This window comes from Berghia stephanieae, chromosome 9, assembly GCF_034508935.2.
Source record: "Berghia stephanieae isolate SIO BIC M18660-M18661 chromosome 9, UCSD_Bste_1.3, whole genome shotgun sequence".
Taxonomy (NCBI): Eukaryota; Metazoa; Mollusca; class Gastropoda; order Nudibranchia; family Aeolidiidae; genus Berghia; species Berghia stephanieae.
In genome coordinates this window covers 32,922,750-32,945,397 of record NC_088368.1, presented here as the reverse complement: position 1 = coordinate 32,945,397, position 22,648 = coordinate 32,922,750, and the positions used below count along the sequence as shown (strand labels likewise).

Sequence of the window (22,648 nt, the reverse complement as noted above, 5' to 3'; positions counted from 1 at the left end):
ACGTGGATTGATATACGCAGATGACGCAGACCTAATCTTTGAATCAGAGCATCAAGCGAAAATATACACACAAATAATATCAATTAGAATCAATCCAAAACAGAATAATATACAAAAATCAACAGATACTTAAATGAATGGAAAAGTGTACGTAAAATAGGCAATCTGATCAATGAAAATGAAGACATCAGAGAAAATGAAAGCAGCTGGTCACCGATGCATTCAACCAACTCCTAAATTTATGGAATAGAAAAAACATAATCAGTGAGAATAAACGAATACAGATTTACGAGGCCCTGATTATTCCGATATTGACATATAATTGTGGAACCAGGGGCCTCACAAAAAAGAACTTAGAAAATCTCGATTCATACCACGGCAAACAATTGCGTCGCGTAATCGGAATCTTTGGGCCAGAGACAATTACAAATATTGATTTCTATGAAAGAACCAGGGTCCAACGCCTGACTACAATAATAAAAGAACAGCAATTAAGGCGATTTGAAAACATCTTACGTCGAGAATATAACATCCCAAACCAAACTGCCATGACATAATATTTCCTTCATGGCATCAAATATGTAGGGAGACCACCAACATCAATAGTAACTACCCTGAACCAGGATCTCTCTACATATCAGAAATTTCTAGATTCAGATGAGGCCTAATTAATCCATGAAGAACTAAGAAAAACTGCAGTGCCCTCCGTACTAAAGTCACAACAAAATCTTGACAGCCTAGAAACTCTGGCCCAGGACCGTGACCAATGGAAACAATTAACAACATGGATGGAGAGAGCAGCTATACTCATCGAGGTATTTTAAATTCTGTGATGGAATCACACAATTCTCAACAAGCGTCACTCATACTTGTCACGCTGACAACTTACAACTTACTTACTTCATCACTAATTCAATTTTTTAAAAACCAACAAGTTGGAATTGAAAAAGAACAGGAGCGATGCGAATGCAGCCGTGCAGCGTCTTTATGCTTTGAGCACGTTCTTCGAAAAATCAAATATTGCCGGTTTCCATTTGTTTATATTCAAATCAAGTCTGTTGTCTTGACACCAGCGTGTTAAAATAATTCATTGGTGTCGTAGGCAATAGAACAATTTTGATGGTTCGACTTACAATAGATGTATATATATTGTACAATATTGGGGAGCTCACACAGCCCTGGGGAGAGCTATTGCTGATAAATTTTGTTTTTGAATAATATTCATTCTAACTTGACACGCTGTGGCCCGTTGAAAAGAAATTGTTGAAACCAGTTAATCAAAGAATTCCTGACAATCATCTCCCTTAATTTTGCTTTAAAAAGTGTTGATTCCATTGAGTTGAAAGCTGAGGATAAATTAACGAAGTGAAGACAGGCATACTTTGTTGGATGGATTTTTATCTAGGTGACTAGTTTTGATATGCGAATTGAAATGGACCAAGTAGGGGGTTCAATTCCTCAAGCAGATAAAATTTGAATATGTGAAAACATCTTTGAAAGCAATAATATCTATACCATGAACAAGTTTATAAAGCTAGATACCCCCCCCCATTGCCTTCTTTACTTCAAACTCGGAAGTTTCAAAACTAGTAGGACACATCTGCTAATTTTCTACACAAGCAGAAATAATATTCGATTTATTTACAAAAATATATGTAATTTGGGTTTAATTGATAATATTATGCATTATTATTGAGTTATCATCGATGTGCACTTAAACTTATATGCGCACTTGTCGTGTATACATCCCAACTTGTTGACAGTATATTAAGCCGATATTTCACGAAGATGAATAAATAAATAAATAAATAAATAAACAAATAAATAAATAAATAAATAAATAAATGATATACGAAGATGACGCGTGACCCGGAAGTGAACTTCTATGTCAACACAAATTATGAATGTTGTTAGGGTGTTTGCTGCCAGCAGTCTGCAGTCAGCAAGCGGCAAGCAAGCAGTCAAAAGTCAGAAGGCTTATTTTTGACACATATCTTGAGGTCTAAATCGCAAAACCCACTGTGATAGGATACTTTTGCAAGATACCTGAAGAAAACTAACGTTTTAAAATTCATAGCATCGCATACGAATGAATAGAAAGTAAGAAATATTTGTCTTTCTTTTCTCAAACTCATCATCAAACTGTGAGAATCGTTTTCTGCGTGCGCAGACTCAGTCAGTCGTCTGCTGTCAAAATTCTAAAAACAGGTTTTTCACATTAGGCTATCGCAACCGCACGGTCAAGTCCGTGTAAAATCACTTAAAATTTCAATTCAAGAAAGAGTAATCTTCTCTTCAATATTAAAAAAAGAAGCGAAATGTGTCAAACTCAAACTCAAGTCCAAGTTTTGGTCATTCATTCAGTTTCAGTTTCAGTCAGTATTCAGTCATTTGTGGGGAAGATTATTGTGATAGGTTGTTGTTGTTGTTGTTGTTGTGAGTGTTTGTCATGTCATGACTGTCAGTGTCTCGATCGAGCTGTTGTGAGTAATCTTCATGTTCTGTTCGTTCACTGTCTCCCGCGTAAACGTGACGTCATCATTTCTACCCTTTAAAAGCTCGCGACACCTTTCATTCTTTCTCTCGACTATCTACAGCCTTATTTGAAATAGACATATCAACTATCTTCGCCCATCGTTGTATCTGCTACTAAGATCCGATCCGCCATACTTTTGGTATGTTATAAAAATCAGGCTAGACCGGGACGATTCCCGAAGTGCTCTAGAGCAGTTTTTAACCGCCCATATATGTCCTTTACATATATGGAGAACGCCCACTTCGGTGGAGACTTTTTCTAAACTTTCTCCTTATTTTTTACATCGTGAACGAGATTGGGAAATCCGTTCACGACAATTGGCGCTGCGACTAATTTCCGAACCCTGCCATTTTTAAAGTGTATGGTAGCACTCAGTGCACGGGAATTGACTTCTTCAAGGTAAAGAGTTCTTGTAAACAAATCAGAATTATGAATCTAAAAACTTGTTTCATCTGATTGTGTTGTAAGTATAGCGCCTTGAATTGAGTTCCCCTGGTTTAGTTGTGTTTTTTCATTGCTTAAAACCAGAGAGGAAAGCCGTTTATAGGGGTCGGCAATTATTTTTGAACTGGCGAAATTACGATCTCAGCTCAGCTCAATTTTTTCATCGAGACTTCGAGCTCAACTTTCGTTTATTTTTGCCAATAATATTGTGCAATTGTGATTTCTATTCAACAAAATGGAGCAAAATTGGTGAGTACAATTCAATAATTTTACTTGAAAGTGCATGAGGGCTTAATCAATTCACTTCAAAGAATTAGCCTGGTGAACCATTATTGGGGTCATGGTTTTCACTCCCATACTCATACTGATGTCTCAACTAAGATTGGAATTCAACCTGCATGTGAGCTAAATTATTTGCATGTCTATTTAAATACTTTCCAATATTTGACATCAACAATACTATTTCTGTGAATAATATACAAATAATTGGCGCCAAGATTGTTGTCATCTGCCTTTATTTAGATGATCGAAGTCAAAGCTTAGGCAGCCATGTAAAAGTGTTCCTACTCACCAAACACAGAAACTATTTTCCAGCTTTACACGCTCCTAAACCCCCTATATATTGGATGTTTCTCTGAACTCTTTACATCCAGACTCTGTAAACATATCCACTTGCCTTAGACACCTGGTCAGTGTCTAAATAGGATAAGAACCACCTCTAACCCTAACCCAGTGATTAAACAGTGAAAATAGTGAAATCTGTCAACTGTGGTGTAGGTGTTGCATACAAGTGAGAAGGGATCTGAGAGTATTCCAAGTTTACAGACTTTATCATTGCTTTAATTGATTTGCATCAACTGGTCTGTCATTTTAACTGAAATAAATAATTATCATATTTCAGTTTAATCCAAAATGGATGCAAAGATAATGATTAATGTCATTACTGCTAAGGACCTTTTAAGGTCATCTCGTATAAGCAAGCCTTTGGCTAGAACCCTGCTTGACATTCGAGCACGTAACGGTTTACTCACTAAGGAGGATGTGATAGATAAGATCAGTAATGGTGACATGTTAGAACTTTTTGATTTTTCGGTTTCCGAATCGTGCATTTTTGAGAAACCAGGTGAACATGCCCCTGGTACCTCTCGCGACAGTTCCCCAAATAAAATGGATTCGAATGATAATGCGTCTGGTGCTGGAGACAGACGAAGGGAACTGTCTGCGCAGCAGACCCCAACTAAAGCTGCAGGTTCGTATCCTGAACATGACGCTACTAGCAATCCTCAAGAAGGTGCTAGTAGTGTTGCGAACCCGACATTTTGTAACAATGCGAAACGCACCATTCGTAATGCGTGGCACGATCAGCCTACCGAAGACCATTACCCAACATCCTTTTTGGCATCCGACCGCGAGCGGGTTCCTTTCGTTCATGAAGCTAAATTTTGTCAAAATTACATGGACAAGATGCCTTACTCTGAATGTCCTGAATCTATAACTCACACATTGGACCCACCCTCTCAAGATTTCTCAAACAAGGGTCTCACATCAATGGGCCCGCAAAGAGAGGATTGTGGATATGCAAGAGACAAAGTAAGGCAAACCCGCCGGCTACCACGAAGAAAACCATCTATGAGAAGAACCTTAGAACAGGAGGATGCTCTAATTGAGGCAAGCATGCACAGGGAAAGACGAGGATGGAGGGATGAGACTAGTTACATGCATTCCTACGAGGCCCCACCTGCGGATCGCAATTCCACGGATCATTATGGAGATATGAGCAGTGGAGGCCCACTTATGCCACCCCGTCCAAGGTACAGCTGCCTAAATCTATCTCTTTCAATGGGACAAAAAGATGGGATACGTTTGAATATAATTTTCAGAACTTTCTGAATTATCATAATATTCAACATCTCCGTGACCAACTATTTTTCCTGGGCCTAGCCCTGGAAGGAAAAGCAGCGGATTATCTCTCACGGATCCATCAGTCGATAGTCTTTACAGACATACGAGATGCATATGACACCCTGAGAAATCGATTTGGTGATCAGCAGCTACAACATGCAACTCTGATACAATTCAACAGCACTACGCAGGCTGAAAAAGATGTCTTAGACTATGTTGACAAGCTATGGGAGTTGGCACTGCAGGCATTTCCTGGACAGTCCCCCCGCAATTTAGAGTCCCAAGTGGTAGCCCATTTTATAACAGGACTATATGACGTGAAGGCAGCCCAATATATTGCATGTCAGGAGTGCACCACGATGGACCAAGCCCTGAGAACATATAAGCTTTTTAAAAATTCTCAGCAAGTTGGTTGGCGTGCACGAAAGGATAGACCAAGTACCAGCAACACCGTGCGGTTCAGAGAGCCCTCTATCCAAGCGGTGAATGTGTACGATGAAGAATCTGGGTCAGAATCTGAGGAATTGGAAGACTATAGCCAAATTAGAGCAGTGACTCGCAACACGAGCATTAAGACAGCTGGTGTACAGCAGAAGACTGAGATGAGTGTTGAGGCAATGTTCAAAAAGATGTTATCAATGCATGAACAAACCCAAAGTAAATTAGACACTTTCATTACACTCCAAAGTCAAGTCTTGGAAGTTATGCAAAGAGGCGCTCGACGTACTCAGCCAAGATCCCGCTCCAATTCCCCATCATCAAGTGCCTGTTTTTCATGTGGAGGTCAAGACCACTATGCTAGAGACTGCTCCATGAAAGGTCGCCCAATGGAAGACAAGGCGCCAAACGGGCAGGGATCAGTTTGAGCCCGGAATTGATCCCAGTTCAAGCAAGGGCAATTAAAGAGGACCCAGTTTTTGAGGCACAACACAGATATAAGACTATGAGCAATTTGTGCCCCTATTCTTCTGACTGTACGAATTTTATGAAACATGAAGAAACTAAGGAAAACCTTGCCCAGCAGACCAACAACGGAAGCCACAATGTATATCGGTCTAGCCAAGATCCAGAACAGATTGTGAAACCTTATTTTGATGAGGAATGTATCTGTATTGCAAGGTTACAGTCAGAATCTGCCCTTAAAGTACAATGTACAATTGAAAACGTCCCTGTACAAGCAGTGGTGGATACTGCAGCAGATGTTACCTTCATCTCTGAAAACACCCATAATAAAATCCTACCCACCCCCACTTGTACGAAGTCCATGAAGATGTTTGCAGCAGGTAAAGATCAAAGCTTCTCTGCAAAATTAGTGGGACCACTACACTTGCGATTGGGAGAGATTCATCTGCTAACTCATATCTATGTTGCTCCCATTTTGACCCAATGCTATTAGGAATAGACCTGCTGAGGAAATTAAGGGCAAAGATTGATGTGGAAAAACAACAATTATTTTGTCAAAATCAAATTATTCCTCTTGCAACAAATTCAACTGAAAATGTAAGTCCCAAGTGTGACATGGCACAAACAGGTTTACCAGTGGATGCTGGAAACCGAATAGCTATAAAGATTGCCATTCCCCACAAATTGATCATACCAGCCCAGTCAGAAGTAATCACTAATGTTGAGTTAGACTATCTGCCCAATTCACCATTTATGTACCTGGAACCATATAGAAATCTGCCAATTTCTGTGGGCCATACCCTGCACGTAACCAAACCAGTTGTTACAGTGTGCTTGATCAACACAGGTGATGAATGCTTCCTCAAAAAAGGGACGGAAATAGGACAGTTGCTTCCCCTGGAAGCAAGAGATATATTTGAGGGTGACGAAGATGACTGGCTGAATTTAACAGAAGTGGATGAACTCAGCAACCCCATGACAGAAGCGGAGGGGGAATGCTCCATATCAAGCACTTCCTGCCAGCCGATCCAACTACCAGACAAACTTATAGATCTCTGGCAGAGAGTTACGTCCACTCTGGGAGATGAGAGACTAGGTAAAGTTGAACAATTGCTGTGGGAATATCAAGACATATTTGCAGCCAGTGAATTTGACCTTGGTGACTTCCAAGCAATGCAACACCACATTGATACAGGAGATGCAAAGCCAATTAAACTAGGCTTGCGACGCACCCCGTTCACTTTACCAAAGAAGAAGATGAAATGTTAGACAAGATGCTTAAAGCAGGGGTAATACAACCCTCGGCTTCAAGCTGGGCTGCGGCGCCTGTACTGGTACGGAAAAAAGATGGATCTGTTCGCTGGTGCATCGACTACAGGGCACTTAATAATGTTACCAAGAAAGATGTTTTCCCCCTACCTTTCATGTCTGAATGCATCGACGCATTGGAAGGTAACATATGGTATTCAAAGCTGGATTCCAATTCGGCTTATTGGCAGATCCCAGTCCATGAGGACTCCAAACACAAAACAGCATTCCGTACACGCCAAGGACTTTTTGAGTTTAACAAACTTCCATTTGGACTGTCCAACAGCCCAAGTACATATTCCAGAGTAATCAACCTAGTGCTAAGAGGGTTAAACTGGAAAAGAGTACTAGCCTTCCTTGATGACACCCTGGTCCTTGGAAAATCTTTTGATGATCATTTATCAAACTTAAAACAAGTTTTTCAACGCTTCCGACAATTTGGACTTAGATTAAAGCCAAAGAAGTTTGATCTGTTTCAACGAGAAGTTGAATTCCTGGGAAGGAAGGTAGGAAGAAATGGCCTGGAACTAACAAATGCTTCCATTGGAGTGATTGAGAACTGGCCCCCACCAAAGTCAGTTAAAGATATCGAAAGATACGTGGGGTTAGTAAACTTTCACAGGGCATTCATAAAAGATATGGCAAAAATCATGGAACCACTTACCAGGCTGTTGAAGAAAAAGAAATTCTGTTGGGAGTCCGAACAGCAGCAAGCTTTCGATCAATCGAAGTCGATCCTATGTACCCCGCCTGTTCTATCGATTCCCATGTCCCAAGGCCAATTTATACTGGACACTGATGCTTCTGATTTCGCTATAGGTTCAGAGCTCCTCCAAATACAAGAGGGAGTAGAGAGAGTCATAGCATATGGAAGTTTTACTTTAACATCCCAACAATGGAACTACTGCACCACACGGAAGGAATTGTTGGCAGTTGTTAGATTTACCAATCAGTTCCGTCACTATTTATTGGGGAAAGAATTCATATTGCGCACGGACCATAGGAGTCTAACCTGGCTGATGAATTTCAAGAGACCAGAGGGTCAACTCGCTAGATGGTTAGAAGCGCTGAGCATCTTTTCCATGAAAATTGAATACAGGCCTGGGACCAAGTTAAAAAACGCAGATGCACTCTCCAGACCACCTAAAACCGACACACCTTGCCCACATTATGCAGACATGATAAACCTGAAGGATTTACCCTGCAGTGGATGCAATTACTGTACCCGCGTACACGGGATGTGGTCAAAATTCTCAGATGACATTGATGATGTTGTCCAGTTACCTATCATCAACCCTGAAATCAAAAGAGCACTCAGGTGTGAAGAGAGATTGTCATCTGGAATTCGCATTGTTGTCCGAGATCTCTCAAGTGCTTGTCCTCACAACCAGATCAATTCAGAAGAAATATTCACAAATACTAAGCAAGAGTGGAGAGAAGCACAAGCTGAGGACCCCAGCCTAGTGTTTTTGGTCAACTGGTTCAAAGACAAGACCATACCACGCCAAGCAGATCTCAAACTGGCAAATGCGGCACAAAAATTTTACTGGCTAAACCGTAACCTTTTCTACCTGCAAGACGACATCATATATAAAAGAGGTACGGATGAAAGAGACTTACTAGTGGTGCCCCCAAAGTTTAAGCAAGAGGTCTTAAATCTATGCCATAACATTCCCAGTGCAGGACACCAAGGATTGCAACGAATGAAATTGAGGATTAAGGGATCCTAATTTTGGCATAAAATCTCAAGGGATGTCCAACAATATGTTCAAGGCTGCTCATTATGTAACCAAAGTAAACATAGAAATAAAAAACATCGGCACCCCTTGGTACAGAATCATGCAGGTATACCTATTGAAAAGGTACATATTGATTTTCTTGGGCCCTTGACGAAGACACGCAATGGTAATGAGTTCATCATGGTGATCATCGACCAATTCACGAAGTGGATTGAGTGCATACCCTTACCATCACAAGGAGCCGAAATCACTGCAAGAGCAGCCGTGAATGAGTTCTTCTCTAGATTTGGGTACCCCCTAGAAATAGTATCAGATCAAGGAAGAAATTTCGAGAGTAGCCTTTTTAAAGAAATGTGTCGGCTTCTCCACATTAAAAAGATGCGAACTACCGCCTATAGACCCTCAGCAAATGGCCAGGTAGAAAGGATGAACAAGACGTTGATGGCAGCAGTTAGAAGCTTTAGCCACTCGAAACCCAACACCTGGGATGAATATGTGCCACTAATTGCTTCTGCTATCCGCAGTTCAGTCAATCGACACACAGGCTACACACCAAACAGATTGATGCTAGGAAGGGAGCTGACAACTCCAAGTGATCTGGTGACACCTGGACCCGCAAGAGAACATGAACTCACTGAGGAGCATGTCATAAAATTACAAGAGAGCCTAGAGCTGGCTCATGAGACTGCTAGAAAAACCTAAGGACAGAGCTTAAAAGGATGAAACGTGACTATGACCTGAATAGCCACGTTCACACCTTCAAAAGAGGCGATGCTGTGTACCTCTTGAATAGGAAAGGTGGAAAAACAGTGTCAAAGAAATTGAAGCCAGTTTGGATTGGCCCCGCTATCATCATGACGGTTTTTTCCCCTTTGTTTATCGAATTAAGCTAAAAAATAATGAACTGAAAGTAGTCAACCATGACAACCTAAAGCTGTGCACTGACTCCTCATTACCGAAATGGATAAACAAAGAACAACAGTCCATGATAACGGGTAATGCTCTGACCTATTGCCTTTGCAATCAACCCGATGATGGTGATACCATGATCCAATGTGATAACTGTTTTGAATGGTATCACGGGCGATGTATAAATTTAACGAACCGACAAATGGCTCAAATAGGTCAATATCATTGTCCCCAATGCTCAATGTGAATGAAGTAAATTAACTAATCAATCTTCTTTTTATGCACAGCACCATGAACCGCCAGACTGAGTTCAAAGTCATCCAGCTGATGGCGGAATTTCAGGCCTTTCGGGACGCCCAAGACGCCCAGAAAGGAGGGGACAGACACAATGGCAGGCAAGGCAGAGGGAGAGGAAAGGGTAGAGGCCATACCTCCCCATCGGCCCGGGGTAGAGGCCACGCCTCCCAATCAGTCCGGGGTAGAAGGCATGGATCCCCAGCAGAACGGAGGAGAGGAAGGGGTAGAGGGTACACCTCCCCCAGGTACAACTCCCCAACAAAATACAGCTCCCCTGCCAGAAGAAACCGGTACAGGCCCTACCAAACCCATACCAGGCCAGAGGGTTCTAGGGACCACCGAAGAGGCCCAAAGCCTGCCTCACACAACGAGCCTGATGATACCAGGGGTCACCCCTCGGAACCACAGGCTAGACGACAGGCCCCTCGACCTCGAACGCCAGATGATACAAGGGATCATCCCTCTGAATCAATGGCGAAGAGGGAGAGCCACTCAGACAGCAGTGGGAATGGCAAGTCGGCCAGGAGGAATGGGGCTAGGCAAAAGCAATTCCGGCTGCTCAAAGAGGAGAATGCAGCACTCAAGGAGAGCCTAGCCCACATTCGGAATGACCTGAAGGAAACCCAGGCAGAACTGGCCCGTCTGAAGGGAGAGTTTAGGAGCTTTCAGCCTGACAAGTCAGCAGACTTAGATCTGCTCATGGACTTGTCTGAGCAAGAAGGTAAGTGTGTGGGACTTATTGATGCCCATTTCCATTTGGATCGATGGCACAAAGGGAAAAAGGGTCAAATTGACATGTTAGAGCAGTTACTAAAGTTCCATGTCAACCCCGCCCCCTCAGTTGATTTACCTATCCTGGGTGGGATGATAGTCTACTGTGACCCCATAAACTTTCCCCCCGAAAGCGAGCTAAGAGCGCTGAAAGGCAAATTTCTTAACTTTGGCATTGCCATAGGTATCCACCCTTCCCACGCCACTATGAACCGTAAAGCACTGTCTTATGCTATGAAGGAAGTCAGACAGTTGAGTCAAAATGACATTATCCAGGGGTTGGGAGAAATTGGCTTTGATTGGACGAAGAGGGGGACCCAAGAAGATCAGGAACATGTAGTGGGAACACTCATAACAGGTGCAAATCCCCTAAAACCAATAATCTTACATGTCAGAGGGGAAAGTTCTGATAATCTTGGAACCCGAGCATATATGCATTGTCTAGATTTTCTATCTAAGAGGTTAAGTAAAGAACAATTCCTCCAATTGCACTCCTTCTCAGGTAATGGTGTAGTTCTGGACAAGTGGCTCGGTAGGTTTCCAAATACCTTTTTCAGTTATTCAGGCTTAATAAAAACATTTAAAAGAGAGCAGCTAGAAGCAGTGAGGAAAACCCCAATTAACAGACTCCTGCTTGAAACAGACTCCCCATATTTACCTTTCAATCCCCTGGTAAAGCGAAATCACCCACACTACTTAGGGGAATCTGCTAAGGCCATCGCAGATTTAAAAGGTTTAAGCTTAACAGACATCCTTGATTCCAATTTCAGAAATTTTGAGCAAGCATTCAAGATACAAATAGATAAGGGAAATGCAGCATGGCACTCTGTCATTAAATACTAGCCTAAATATTAAGCTGCACAGCACAGGAATAATCCCTTTACTATTTTGCAGGCTCCTAAGGATACCTCTCCCTTCGTGTATATATATTGTACAGCCATACCCAGATGTGGATCCCTTCCCCCTTTGTATATATGACCGTCCAGGAGGAAGAGTTTGCCCCTGAGGATTTTTTTTTTTTTTTCGTGTGTTTAGTGTAAATATTCCAAACTACAAATTTTTATTGATTTTATTCAACATAATCTTCGGATTCTCACAAGGTAAGAATTTTCCTTTTTCCCCTTATGACTATAACTATTGAAGTGATGCATGAATTAGAAGGGGGAGGAATGTGGGGAAGATTATTGTGATAGGTTGTTGTTGTTGTTGTGAGTGTTTGTCATGTCATGACTGTCAGTGTCTCGATCGAGCTGTTGTGAGTAATCTTCATGTTCTGTTCGTTCACTGTCTCCCGCGTAAACGTGACGTCATCATTTCTACCCTTTAAAAGCTCGCGACACCTTTCATTCTTTCTCTCGACTATCTACAGCCTTATTTGAAATAGACATATCAACTATCTTCGCCCATCGTTGTATCTGCTACTAAGATCCGATCCGCCATACTTTTGGTATGTTATAAAAATCAGGCTAGACCGGGACGATTCCCGAAGTGCTCTAGAGCAGTTTTTAACCGCCCATATATGTCCTTTACATATATGGAGAACGCCCACTTCGGTGGAGACTTTTTCTAAACTTTTTCCTTATTTTTTACATCGTGAACGAGATTGGGAAATCCGTTCACGACACATTCCTTGTCAGATTGTCAACCACCAGTCGGCGAGGTCCCTGTAAATTGTAAGCTTTGTTTACCCAGAGACCACAGCCATTTGTTTGTTAGAATTGTAAATATGAAAATGTGAGCAATTTTTTTCCTGATCTTTTCTTTTTTCTTTTTCTTTCTTTTTTTATTTATTTTGTTTCTTTGTAATATTAAATTTATTAATTTGATATTACAGTCGACTCCGCTTAATCGCACACCCTCAGGAGTTTGGGTTAGTGTGTTGATTAAGCGGAGAAGCTTTTTAAAAAAATCATCTAAGCATCAGCTTTCATGTGCCATTTGTGTAGGACCTTCCTCTTTGAATTTTCTACGGACTTGAGACTGTCATGTTCAAGATATGGCCTTATTAGAATTTTTGTTTTGTTTCTTTTTTTTCTGTTTCTTTTTTTTTTAATTAATTTTTTTTCTTCTTTTTTTTTCTTTTCTTTTTCATGTTTATCGACAACAAAATGTGACATTATTGTTTGTAAGAATAGTAATCATGAAGCGCTGATTGCTTTCTTTTCTGTGCAAGTTGTTTATAAACCCTTGTCTCCAATCTCGCCAATATTGGTATATCATCTGTCAAGCATTCTTTTTGGATAAAGCGGCGTAGTTTTTCCAGCATGTCAAGTTTTTCGATGTTTGTCAGGGGTGATGTGTCACACTCTGATGACTCATCCTCATCTACATTATCCAGGCATTGTCTTTTCTGTGGCTGAGCGGAGTCCAGTAACTCCTGAGAATTAGTTCACCGCTGATGCGTATATTGTTGTCCATTGTAACGAATCCATGGAATCATTACTTTTTTGTGTATTTTTTATATATTTATCTCCAATCAAGATGGAATCAAGGTGTAGCGATTAAGAGGAGAAGGTGTGCGATTAAGCGGAGTGATTTTCTATAGCAAAAATTTCATTTTTCGGGTGTGTGTCGCGTATAAGCGGAGTAAGCGATTAAGCAGAGTGAACTGTATGTTGCCAGAACATTTTAAAATTTAATTAAGATGGAATATACCTAAATAGATACAGATAATCGACCAATGAATAAATTAACAAAACCCTTCTTTTAACCCTCTTCATGTGTTCAGATTATTTTTGGTAGACTTGATACCGAGTTCCCTTCTATATGGCCATGTCAGTCATTTTGTTTTCTCTGGTCAATCATGGCAATTTAATAGCTCTGTTCATCACCATAATATTTCAAACTTTTGTTCTCCTGAGTTCTTGAGTTTTTTGACCCTTCAACTATTGGTTTTCTGACAGCTCACGTGTCAACAGCTGTCATTTCATGCCTCATGGTTGAGTCACAATCACCACCCTTATGAATTTATATATAGCCATTTTTTGTTCAACTTACTTTTGAGAAACAATTATAAATATCAAGAAAACTGGCCAATAAATTTTTTTTGCATAACTGTAGCGTAATACCATGACAGTAAGTCAAGTCGTGTCTACGTTTTGGACGACCAATTAGAGAGCTTGTCATTGGTCGAAGACTTTGGTATGCTTGACTCACTTTTGTGAGATCAAAGAGGGTGATATTTTTATTTACCAAACAGTTTTCTCTGTGCTAAATAATACAAAGCAATAATTTCGTATCAGATAAAATAACTCTGAAGTTCCTATCTCTTCATTACAATAAAATTGATACCAAGAATTACAAAATCAATCCACAAATAACAGATTGAAATTATTCATAATTTGTTTTCATGTTGTCATCAAAGTCATTTTTCATCACCAAAGTCCTAATATTGAACAGAATTTTACCAAAGTCCAATGTCAATGATTTTCCCCACAAATAAAATAAGATCCAAATCGCCACTTCTACAACGTTTTTTACTTTTTGTCAGCTCATTGATAAAAGTCAAAGCTGAAAATAACCTGCGAAACTGTCAGACTGAAGACTGACTGAATGGCACCATTGATGAAATGACCTAAAAGTAAGTGTCTCAAACGCTGTTTAAAAAAAAAAAATGAAATATAAAAAAAGACTAAACAAATACACAGAAGAAAGGTTGGCTTTTGAAATGTTTTGAAGTAATTTCTTCAAATATCCCAGATCTGATCCATTGCCCGTGTTTCGTTTCAGCTTGAAAAGCAGATCAGGCCTTCAACCCTTACACCACCCACCCCACTTCAAGTCTCCCGTTACCAGACCCTTCAAGTCTCCTGTTACCAGACCCTTCAAGTCTCCAGCATCTACAGGGGTGAGTCATTGTACACTGAAAGGGACTGTCATGTGTTTTTGTTTTTTTATAAATAGTGTAACCAGAATACACTAAACTCAGATCTATTGAAACATCACATTTGAAAAAAGTATTAATTGATTATATGAAAATTCTATTCTTTCAACTTAAATATAAGAAGATGGTGATAGTCTAGAGATGAGATTCTCATTGACTGAGCTGTTGGATATTCTGGTGCTGCTTTTTACATAACCTATTATCGTCTGAAATGGAATCCCACCAATTCTAATTTTCTTATTTCTGTGTTTTGGTTTTTCTTTTGTCTCGATGAGTAGAAGGCAGATGCAAAACCAGTGGAAAACCCTGAAGAGAAGATAGATGCATTGAAGAAGAAACTGGCCACTGTCAGATCTCAGACTGAAGACTTAGAACAGGCGTGAGTGTTTTTTCAATTTGCCAATCCATCTCAAGATCAAAAGTCAGAAGTCAGATTGTATCATCAATATTGTTGTTCACAGCCATATATTTCATTAGAAATCTTTCACTTTAGTTTTCTCTCCACTCATCCCCAACTGTTAATTTCTCCAAACGACCCACGTTTATGACGGGGAGGCCACCATGTGGTTGTGTCATAACAGATGTCCAGAACGTGAGGAATGGCCATAATTTATCCCTGCAGGTAGAATCACTGCTTGTGTTTCATTGTCAGCCAGGAAATAGGACAATTTTAATAAAATCATTGATTTTTACACTGCAATTGTTGACCGTACACTTCTTCTATGTTTTTCTATTTTCTATGGATAGAACGGCCACATTTTCACCTTTAAGGTGCAAATATTTTCATTGATTTTCTACAAATTTCGAAATAACATATCTTTTTAAATTTTAATTCAATTTTAATAATTTTTATACCAATTTAATCAGGAAAAAAAAGTTCTACCTATTGAATGCAACTTAAAGACAACGATTATATAATCTAAATTTGGGTTTTCCGTACCTAATTTAAGTTGGCTGGATGAAATTAGTTCGAGGAAACCGTGTTCAAGGCAAAAATTAGTTCAAGGAAGAAATGGATTTATAACAAAGTACAATAAGGAAAAAATTTGGGACATTCGATTGAGTTCAAGGAAACAGTGCTGGAGTGTAGTAACCTTTCTTACATAACGAGGTCGAGGGGATCGACCATAAAAACTTTCTATTTCCGAGTTACATGAATCTATGTTTATGGTAGTATATTAAACACCCATAATAATAATAATAATAATAATAATAAAATTAAAAAAAAAAAAAAAAAATATATATATATATATATATATATATATATATATATATATATATATATATATATATATATATATATATATATATATATATTTAAAATAGCATCTTTAATAGTTTTGTGTGACGGTGGCAGTAGTATTTTCCTATGTTTAGCATTATATGATTATATGTGACTCCAGAACATGGAAAATTGCAAAAAATTGCGGCAATTGTTAAAATTGCGAAAAATCGCAAGCGCCGCGATTTCCTGGAGGGACAGACCGCCGAGCCTCATTGCCCCCTTCCCCTTTCCATCAGGTCATTATGGCAAGGTACGGTTTTCTCTAACTTTTTTGCTTGTCCCGAGGAGTTTGAGGAAACCACGCTGGATTTATATTTATTGTCATCATCCTCATTGAGTGAGTTTGTTTAATTCTGCATGTGATTTACAAATTTGATTGTTGTATTCACAGAGGTTTCCAGGAAGAAGAACTCCAGGACCACATTACCAAACTCCATGAGTACAACGAGGTGAAAGACGCTGCCAGTCTTGTTCTAGGTCGGATAGGTATGTGGATTGATGGCGGTTATAATAGTTGGTCGATGATATGAAACATTGCCAGACCAAAGTAGAAAGAAAATTGCAAGACAAAAAATCGGCCTGCCTCGATTAAAGCAGGCTTATATCTTGGGATTATTTTTTAATTCTTCTCTTTATACAGTGCAACCTCTGGATAACAACACCCCTGATTAATGACAACACCTGGATAGCAACATTGACCTATAATGTTTTTAGTAATAGAATAACGACATACATTTTAGTAAAACCCCTGTTTAGCGACATTGTTATAACAATAATCGGCAGTTGATGTTGATGATTAATACCCTAAATCTAAACGCCTTTTTTCCCCCTCCTAATGAGATTGCTTTGTTACTGACCAATCAGAACACATGTTTACTACACTGTGTGGTGTTCAACTAATTTGTGACTGATTGTTGTTCATGCATAGTTGTAGCTTCATTCAACTTCTTTTGGTTCAATTATTCACGGGGGAGATTTTTGTGTATACTTACATGTTACGTCACACGTCACACGCTATAACTTCTCAAGTGAAGCATATATCGTTTCCAAATTTTGCATGGAAATAGTTTTATGTCTGTTCATAGCTCATGCCAAATTTCGTGTCTGTATCTTAATTAAAAGAGTCCGTATCGAAGGAGTTTTTGTTGTCGGTGTCCTTATCGTCGGGCGGAAACCTCGTCTGACTTTAATGGCGATTTTCTCAAAACTTGTTTCTTCTACCTGCTCTGATTCAAACATCTATAACTTTGGAATGCGATCTCCGATCATGATAATTTTTGTATCATATTAATCGCAATTGAACAAGCTTTCATTTGATATATATCATCATCTAGTCAGCTGATCCTGCGTAGGACGTTGCTTCCCGAACTTTCTTGCGAAACAGATTACGGTTTTCCGCCAGTCTACTTGCTTGAGTTGCTGTCATTCCCAGCCATTCGCATATATCTTGTTCCCAGCTTCTTGTTGGTCTACCTCTTCCTCTCTTGCCGTCTACCCTTGTCTGCAGAATGTGCTTTTCTAATGATTCGTGGCGAGTCGTGTGGCCAAAATAGTTTAGTTTCAATTTCTTTACAGTTTGAAGAAGAATTGGTGATTTTATTCTGATCCTTCTCAGGACTTCTTTGTTTGTTTGTTTTTCAGTCCATGATATTCTGAGTATTTTTCTGTAGCATGCCATTTCAAAAGCTGTGATCTTTGTGCTCTCTGCTTTGCTGATAGTCCATGCTTCGCATCCATATGTTGCAGTTGGGAAAACAACACTTTTGAGGATTTTGATTTTTGTTTGAATGCACTGCCCTTTCCAGATATTATTCATCTTTTCTAGCTTTGATCTTGCCATTGCTAGTCTCCTCCTGATCTCTGGGGCCGATATATATATATATATATATATATATATATATATATATATATATATATATATATATATATATATATATATATATATATATATAATATAAAATATATATATAACTCAAAATCGTCAAAACCCAACTTAAATAATGTTTCGAGGCTAAGGGTCACAATTGATTTTCTTGCTTTATTCTTAGTTTTGTTAAATGGTGTTCGAGCACTGCTTGTGATCAAAACAAAGACAATACACATTTGAAAGTGAAAACAAAACTGGTATAAATAGAACGAAGTTGACGTCACTCAGGTGTTTGTTATTGTTTTTTTGCCATCCATGATTATGAGTAATTCCCACTAAACTGTATTAATCAGACTATAAACGTTCAAGGTTACACATAGTTATGTGTGTTAGTCCCTTTTATTTCTGGATGGTAATGTTGTGAGTTTCTTAGCCAAGCGCATAGCATCTATACCTTTTGTAAACAGGAGAAATACTCATTCTAACACCACTCACTCTTCAAGGAAAGATTTTAACTGGATTATTTTAAGATCCTTGAAAGCAGACCAAAAAAAACCCCTACATTGCCCCTGAAATAAAACTGCAGTTGGCTACTCTCTTTTCCGATCTAATTATTTCCTCTTACTTTATCCACAGCCACGTTTGAAGGTGTTCAAACTAAAGACTTGTATCAGCGATATGGCCTGGAACTCACTGACTAGCCACAGGTCTCTGTAGAAACCAGGGAATGATTCATTGTATTATTTTGTGAACCAATCAAATTACTGGGACTAAATTTGAGGTTGCATGTCCAAGTTCGTCAGAGCGAGAGGTTGTCTACACATCTTCATACGTGGAAAAAGAAACTGAGGACATTGTGGAATTAATCACAGTCAACCATGAAATTGACATACATGTATATTTTTTGATGGGTTTTAATTGTCCTGTTAGTCTAGTCACATCACACCACTGACATCATTTTATAGATTTCCTGTAATTCTAGCTGGCGTGTATTTGTTAATGAGACAGGGAGTCTAGTGTTACTCGTCTGTGTAAAAAATATTAGGTAAGTATAGATGAATGATTATAGACAAAGAACGTAGTATCCGTTTTATAACAGAATGATTTTGTATGAATTATAATTAGAAGTATTGAGTCAATGAAGTTGATTTATTTTCCAATCCAATTCCAATCATGAACTAAAATAAATAGGTAAAATATCAGTTGATTTCATCTCCAGATCAGACATACCCCCTTCACCCCACCCCTTCAAAATATAAAAAAAAAAGAAGTAAAAATTAGTTTTGATTTTCATTCTTGGTGAGGGTACAAAAATAAAAATTTTAAAATATCAGTATCAGTTTTGATTTCTCTCTCAAATCACATTACACACATAAATCTTATACTGTGTACCTAACCCCGGTCATGGAAGAAGCCAAAAATAGCAATGATTTGGGTCATGGTGAGCTGAACCAATGGAGTGTAGTGGGGAAGGTAGAAGAGCTGAAAACTAAATCGTGTCGCAAGGTTTTCATGAAAGAAAGTTGTAATCTGGCCTTGTTTTATGTAAAGGCTAAAAATAGATTTTATCTGACCAATTCAGCTTGCCCTCATGCAAGGGGACCTCTGGAGCAAGGGGACATCGAAGAAGCAGGTGACTCATACACAGTTACCTGCCCGTTGCATTACTACAGCTTTGATTTGGAGACTGGAGAGTCGTCGACAGGTCTCAGATTGGCAGTGTACAAAACAGAGATCAGGGGAGGCGATTTGTATGCTTTGACTCCTCGCCCCGTGTCACTGAAGAAGTTGTCATGATGATGAAGAATTAAAATGTAGCATCACTGACAACCTCTAACTGTAATGTAGGATTTTGTTTTGATGCCTATTTTAGTCAAATACCATTATTGTTTTGTTGAATATTTTAAAACTTAAAAATCTGACACTGAAACAAAAGCACTGAGGTTCAATGACGTATAAAAAATATTTAAAAATTAAAACAATGCTGCTGCTTCAACCCTCATGATGGTGTTGATTAATGGGTAAAGTAAGAAATACTGGGCGGCGTTCCTGACCTCCCATAGTGGGCAGGGAGGCACTTACTGTGTCATCTATCCCCCTATATCTGTTTTCTAACATGCTTTCTGTCTTTGTCTTTGGATGAGATTACTTAGTTTTGTCCTGGCCCTGGCCGGATACCCTAGCTGGGAGGGAAACAGTCAAATGTATAGTCAGAGTTTTGGGAGATGATTTTTTTTTTAGTCTTGTAAATCATCTCTCTGTACTGTTATGCACTGTATTTTTTTGTTTACATATTATATATGGTTTTAAACAGTTGAGTGTATTCCTCTTAGAGGGGGGGGGGGGGGCCCTTTGCTCTGGATGAGACTTTTAGGTACTACTATCTCAAACTAAGTACTTTGACTTTGATAGTGTGTGCTCTTGGAATCTACGTCTGTTCCCTATGTGAACCAATTCCCTCTTGTCCTTTCCTATACTTGGGTGCTTTAATTGTAATTCTAGAACTTTTTACTATCCCATTTTCTTCCTTTTTACTGGCGTAGATATGACCTTAATGTGCTGCAAGCGCTGTAAAACTCTTAAAATAAAAAACAAAGTAAGAAAGAGAATATCTCGATAATTTAGATGAAATGCATTTAAGCTGCGCAATATTCACATTCATTTTAGAATTGTATGGGCTTTCTTATATTTAGCTAAAAAATACTGTATATTAATAATATTAAAAGTCTCTCTAAGTCATAGATAAGAGCTGAAAAAGTATAATGACTTCAGTTTGTAGAAAGAATTTTCTTTTGCTAATTGTTATGAATTGGTTCAAATTTATTCTGTGTACGATTTTTTTTAGTTTGTTTGTATTAGCACATTCCAGGTCCTGGTAGTCACAGGGTGAATTTGTGATTGTTTGAATTTACATGTGTTGATGTATCTAGGAGTGAAGTTACTCTATGACTCAAAAGTTTATTCTTTGGGATAATTCAAGTTATCCCAAGCGGTCATTTAAAGGAGTCTTTACTGCACCATATGGCTCATGCCTTTCTGTCTTCAATTTGTTTCATGTGGTGTCAATGCTCAAATATGAAGTGATCTTGAGCTTGGTCACTGACTGGATGGGTGACTGATCCGTTTTTAATTCTTGGATAAGGCACTATCCATATGCCGTTACCTAACTCAACTGGGGTAAATGTAAATGAGTACCTGGCTATTCGCAGTGACTGGTAGCTGGTGTCGTAAGATTGCTATATAACACAGAAATTTGTCTCCATATGTCCTGCTGTGAGAATAAAGTCGTTATTGTGAAGTGCATTGAGCATGGTGTATCAATGGAAATGTACTATAACGGATGGTGTTCCAAAAAAAAAGGGGAACAGCTGTTTTATTGCCTATTGAACAAAAAATGAGCTCACTCATCTAAAATCTAATTTGATATCCTAAAAGAGTCAATAAATATGTTTTACAAATTTTATTCTAGTCTCTTTCTTTTTACTCTACTGACGCTGAAATGAATTAATACAGTGCACCTCAGATACAGTGACCTCGGATTGAACGAAAACTTCAAATCGACAGTTTTTTAAAGCTACTTTGCATTCAATAAAGTTCATTAACCCGCACCTCAGCTACAATGAAGTAATCAAACTGTGAAGAGCATGATGAATGGAGACAGTACTGGAATATTAAAATATTGCTTCGCTTACCGAATTCATTGAGTTTTATTAAACCAACATTGTGTGGTAAACCACTTTTACATTATATTGTAATACAGTAACAATCAGGGCATAGGGGCATTGCATATGTCCGAGTGGATTGCTAGAAGTCATATGACGCTCCATGTCAGCTGCAGAGAGTGACGCTGTCTCATGGCAATGGGACGATTTTTTTCTGATCTTTGTGCTTATGGAAGGGTGGTTATGTGCAGGTATCATCGATGAAGAGGAGTGGTGAGGTTTGAAGAATGGGACTCGGGAGTGAGTAGAGAAAAATTTTGGATATGAGACAACACAAGCCAAGGTCAGGTAGGATGAGGCGAGGTGGGAGACAACCAATATATCTCATCAAATTAACCGTGTCAAGAAGGGGTCAATCTAACAAATGTGATTGAGACAGCCAATCATGAGGCAAACACTGTGTTGGTTTGGGGCAATGTTATAATCCATTTAATTTTACCAACATTGAGTATCCTTGCAAGGTCAAACATCTTGTACATTAATATCAAAAGTGACCCCTCTGATTCAACAAAACATTGGTTGTAATGAACATTGGCCTCCAGTCACGTCTATTTAGTTGTAACTGAGATTATGCAATGTAGTATCACAAGCTCTGTCAAACCCCTAAAAACAAACAGAACTATTCCCCTTTGAGCCAGTGAGCTCATCTCTCCACATAGTATGAGGTCTCAGCTTACTGATCGTATCCATTTATGTATCCCTCTCTTAGCAAGAGCCTGTGCTATTGTCTGGGTATAACTTTAGGTCGCCTCAAGCTCCGACTATGCACACAGAAATGAGCTTGCATTTTTACGTCTACTTATATGTGCAGTCTCCAGTCCCATTACTTTCTTTAACTTGCTGAGATGATGCAAATGTTAATGCTGCAAAATGTTTAAAACCAAATACAGTGGAATCCTGTTGTAACGAGATGTATGGGACTGGTGCGAAAAATCCGTTATAGCAGGATTCTCATTATAAGAGATCCTGTAATAAACTCAAGGGAAATAATTATGCGGGCCTACTCTGGGTATTGGGTTATAATTATTCTTTGTATTATCTCCCCTGATAGTGATATCGTTGAACATGACCGTTGGGCATTA

The 22,648-nt window shown here is 39.0% G+C and overlaps 2 protein-coding genes across 2 annotated transcripts; both read left to right on the top strand.

Moving 5' to 3' along the window:
* The first annotated feature begins 1,895 nt into the window (after positions 1–1,895).
* Positions 1,896–21,307, top strand: LOC144980072 (DNA repair protein SWI5 homolog). The gene is made up of 5 exons (XM_078927558.1): positions 1,896–2,100; positions 14,539–14,656; positions 14,971–15,071; positions 16,369–16,463; positions 18,481–21,307. Exons 1-5 carry the CDS (start codon positions 2,090–2,092, stop codon positions 18,543–18,545), a joined length of 390 nt encoding a protein of 129 aa, XP_078783684.1. The 5' UTR covers positions 1,896–2,089; the 3' UTR covers positions 18,546–21,307.
* Positions 19,249–21,307, top strand: LOC144980071 (uncharacterized). The gene has a single exon (XM_078927557.1). It carries the CDS (start codon positions 19,249–19,251, stop codon positions 19,639–19,641), a length of 393 nt encoding a protein of 130 aa, XP_078783683.1. The 3' UTR covers positions 19,642–21,307.
* Positions 21,308–22,648: the final 1,341 nt, after the last annotated feature.

Coding starts and splice junctions, on each gene's coding strand:
- LOC144980072 (XM_078927558.1), top strand. Junction 14,657..14,970: donor AGTCTCCAGCATCTACAGGG/GTGAGTCATTGT, acceptor CTCGATGAGTAG/AAGGCAGATGCAAAACCAGT. Junction 16,464..18,480: donor TCTTGTTCTAGGTCGGATAG/GTATGTGGATTG, acceptor CTTTATCCACAG/CCACGTTTGAAGGTGTTCAA.
- LOC144980071 (XM_078927557.1), top strand. CDS start 19,249: ATGGAAGAAGCCAAAAATAGCAATGATTTGGGTCATGGTGAGCTGAAC.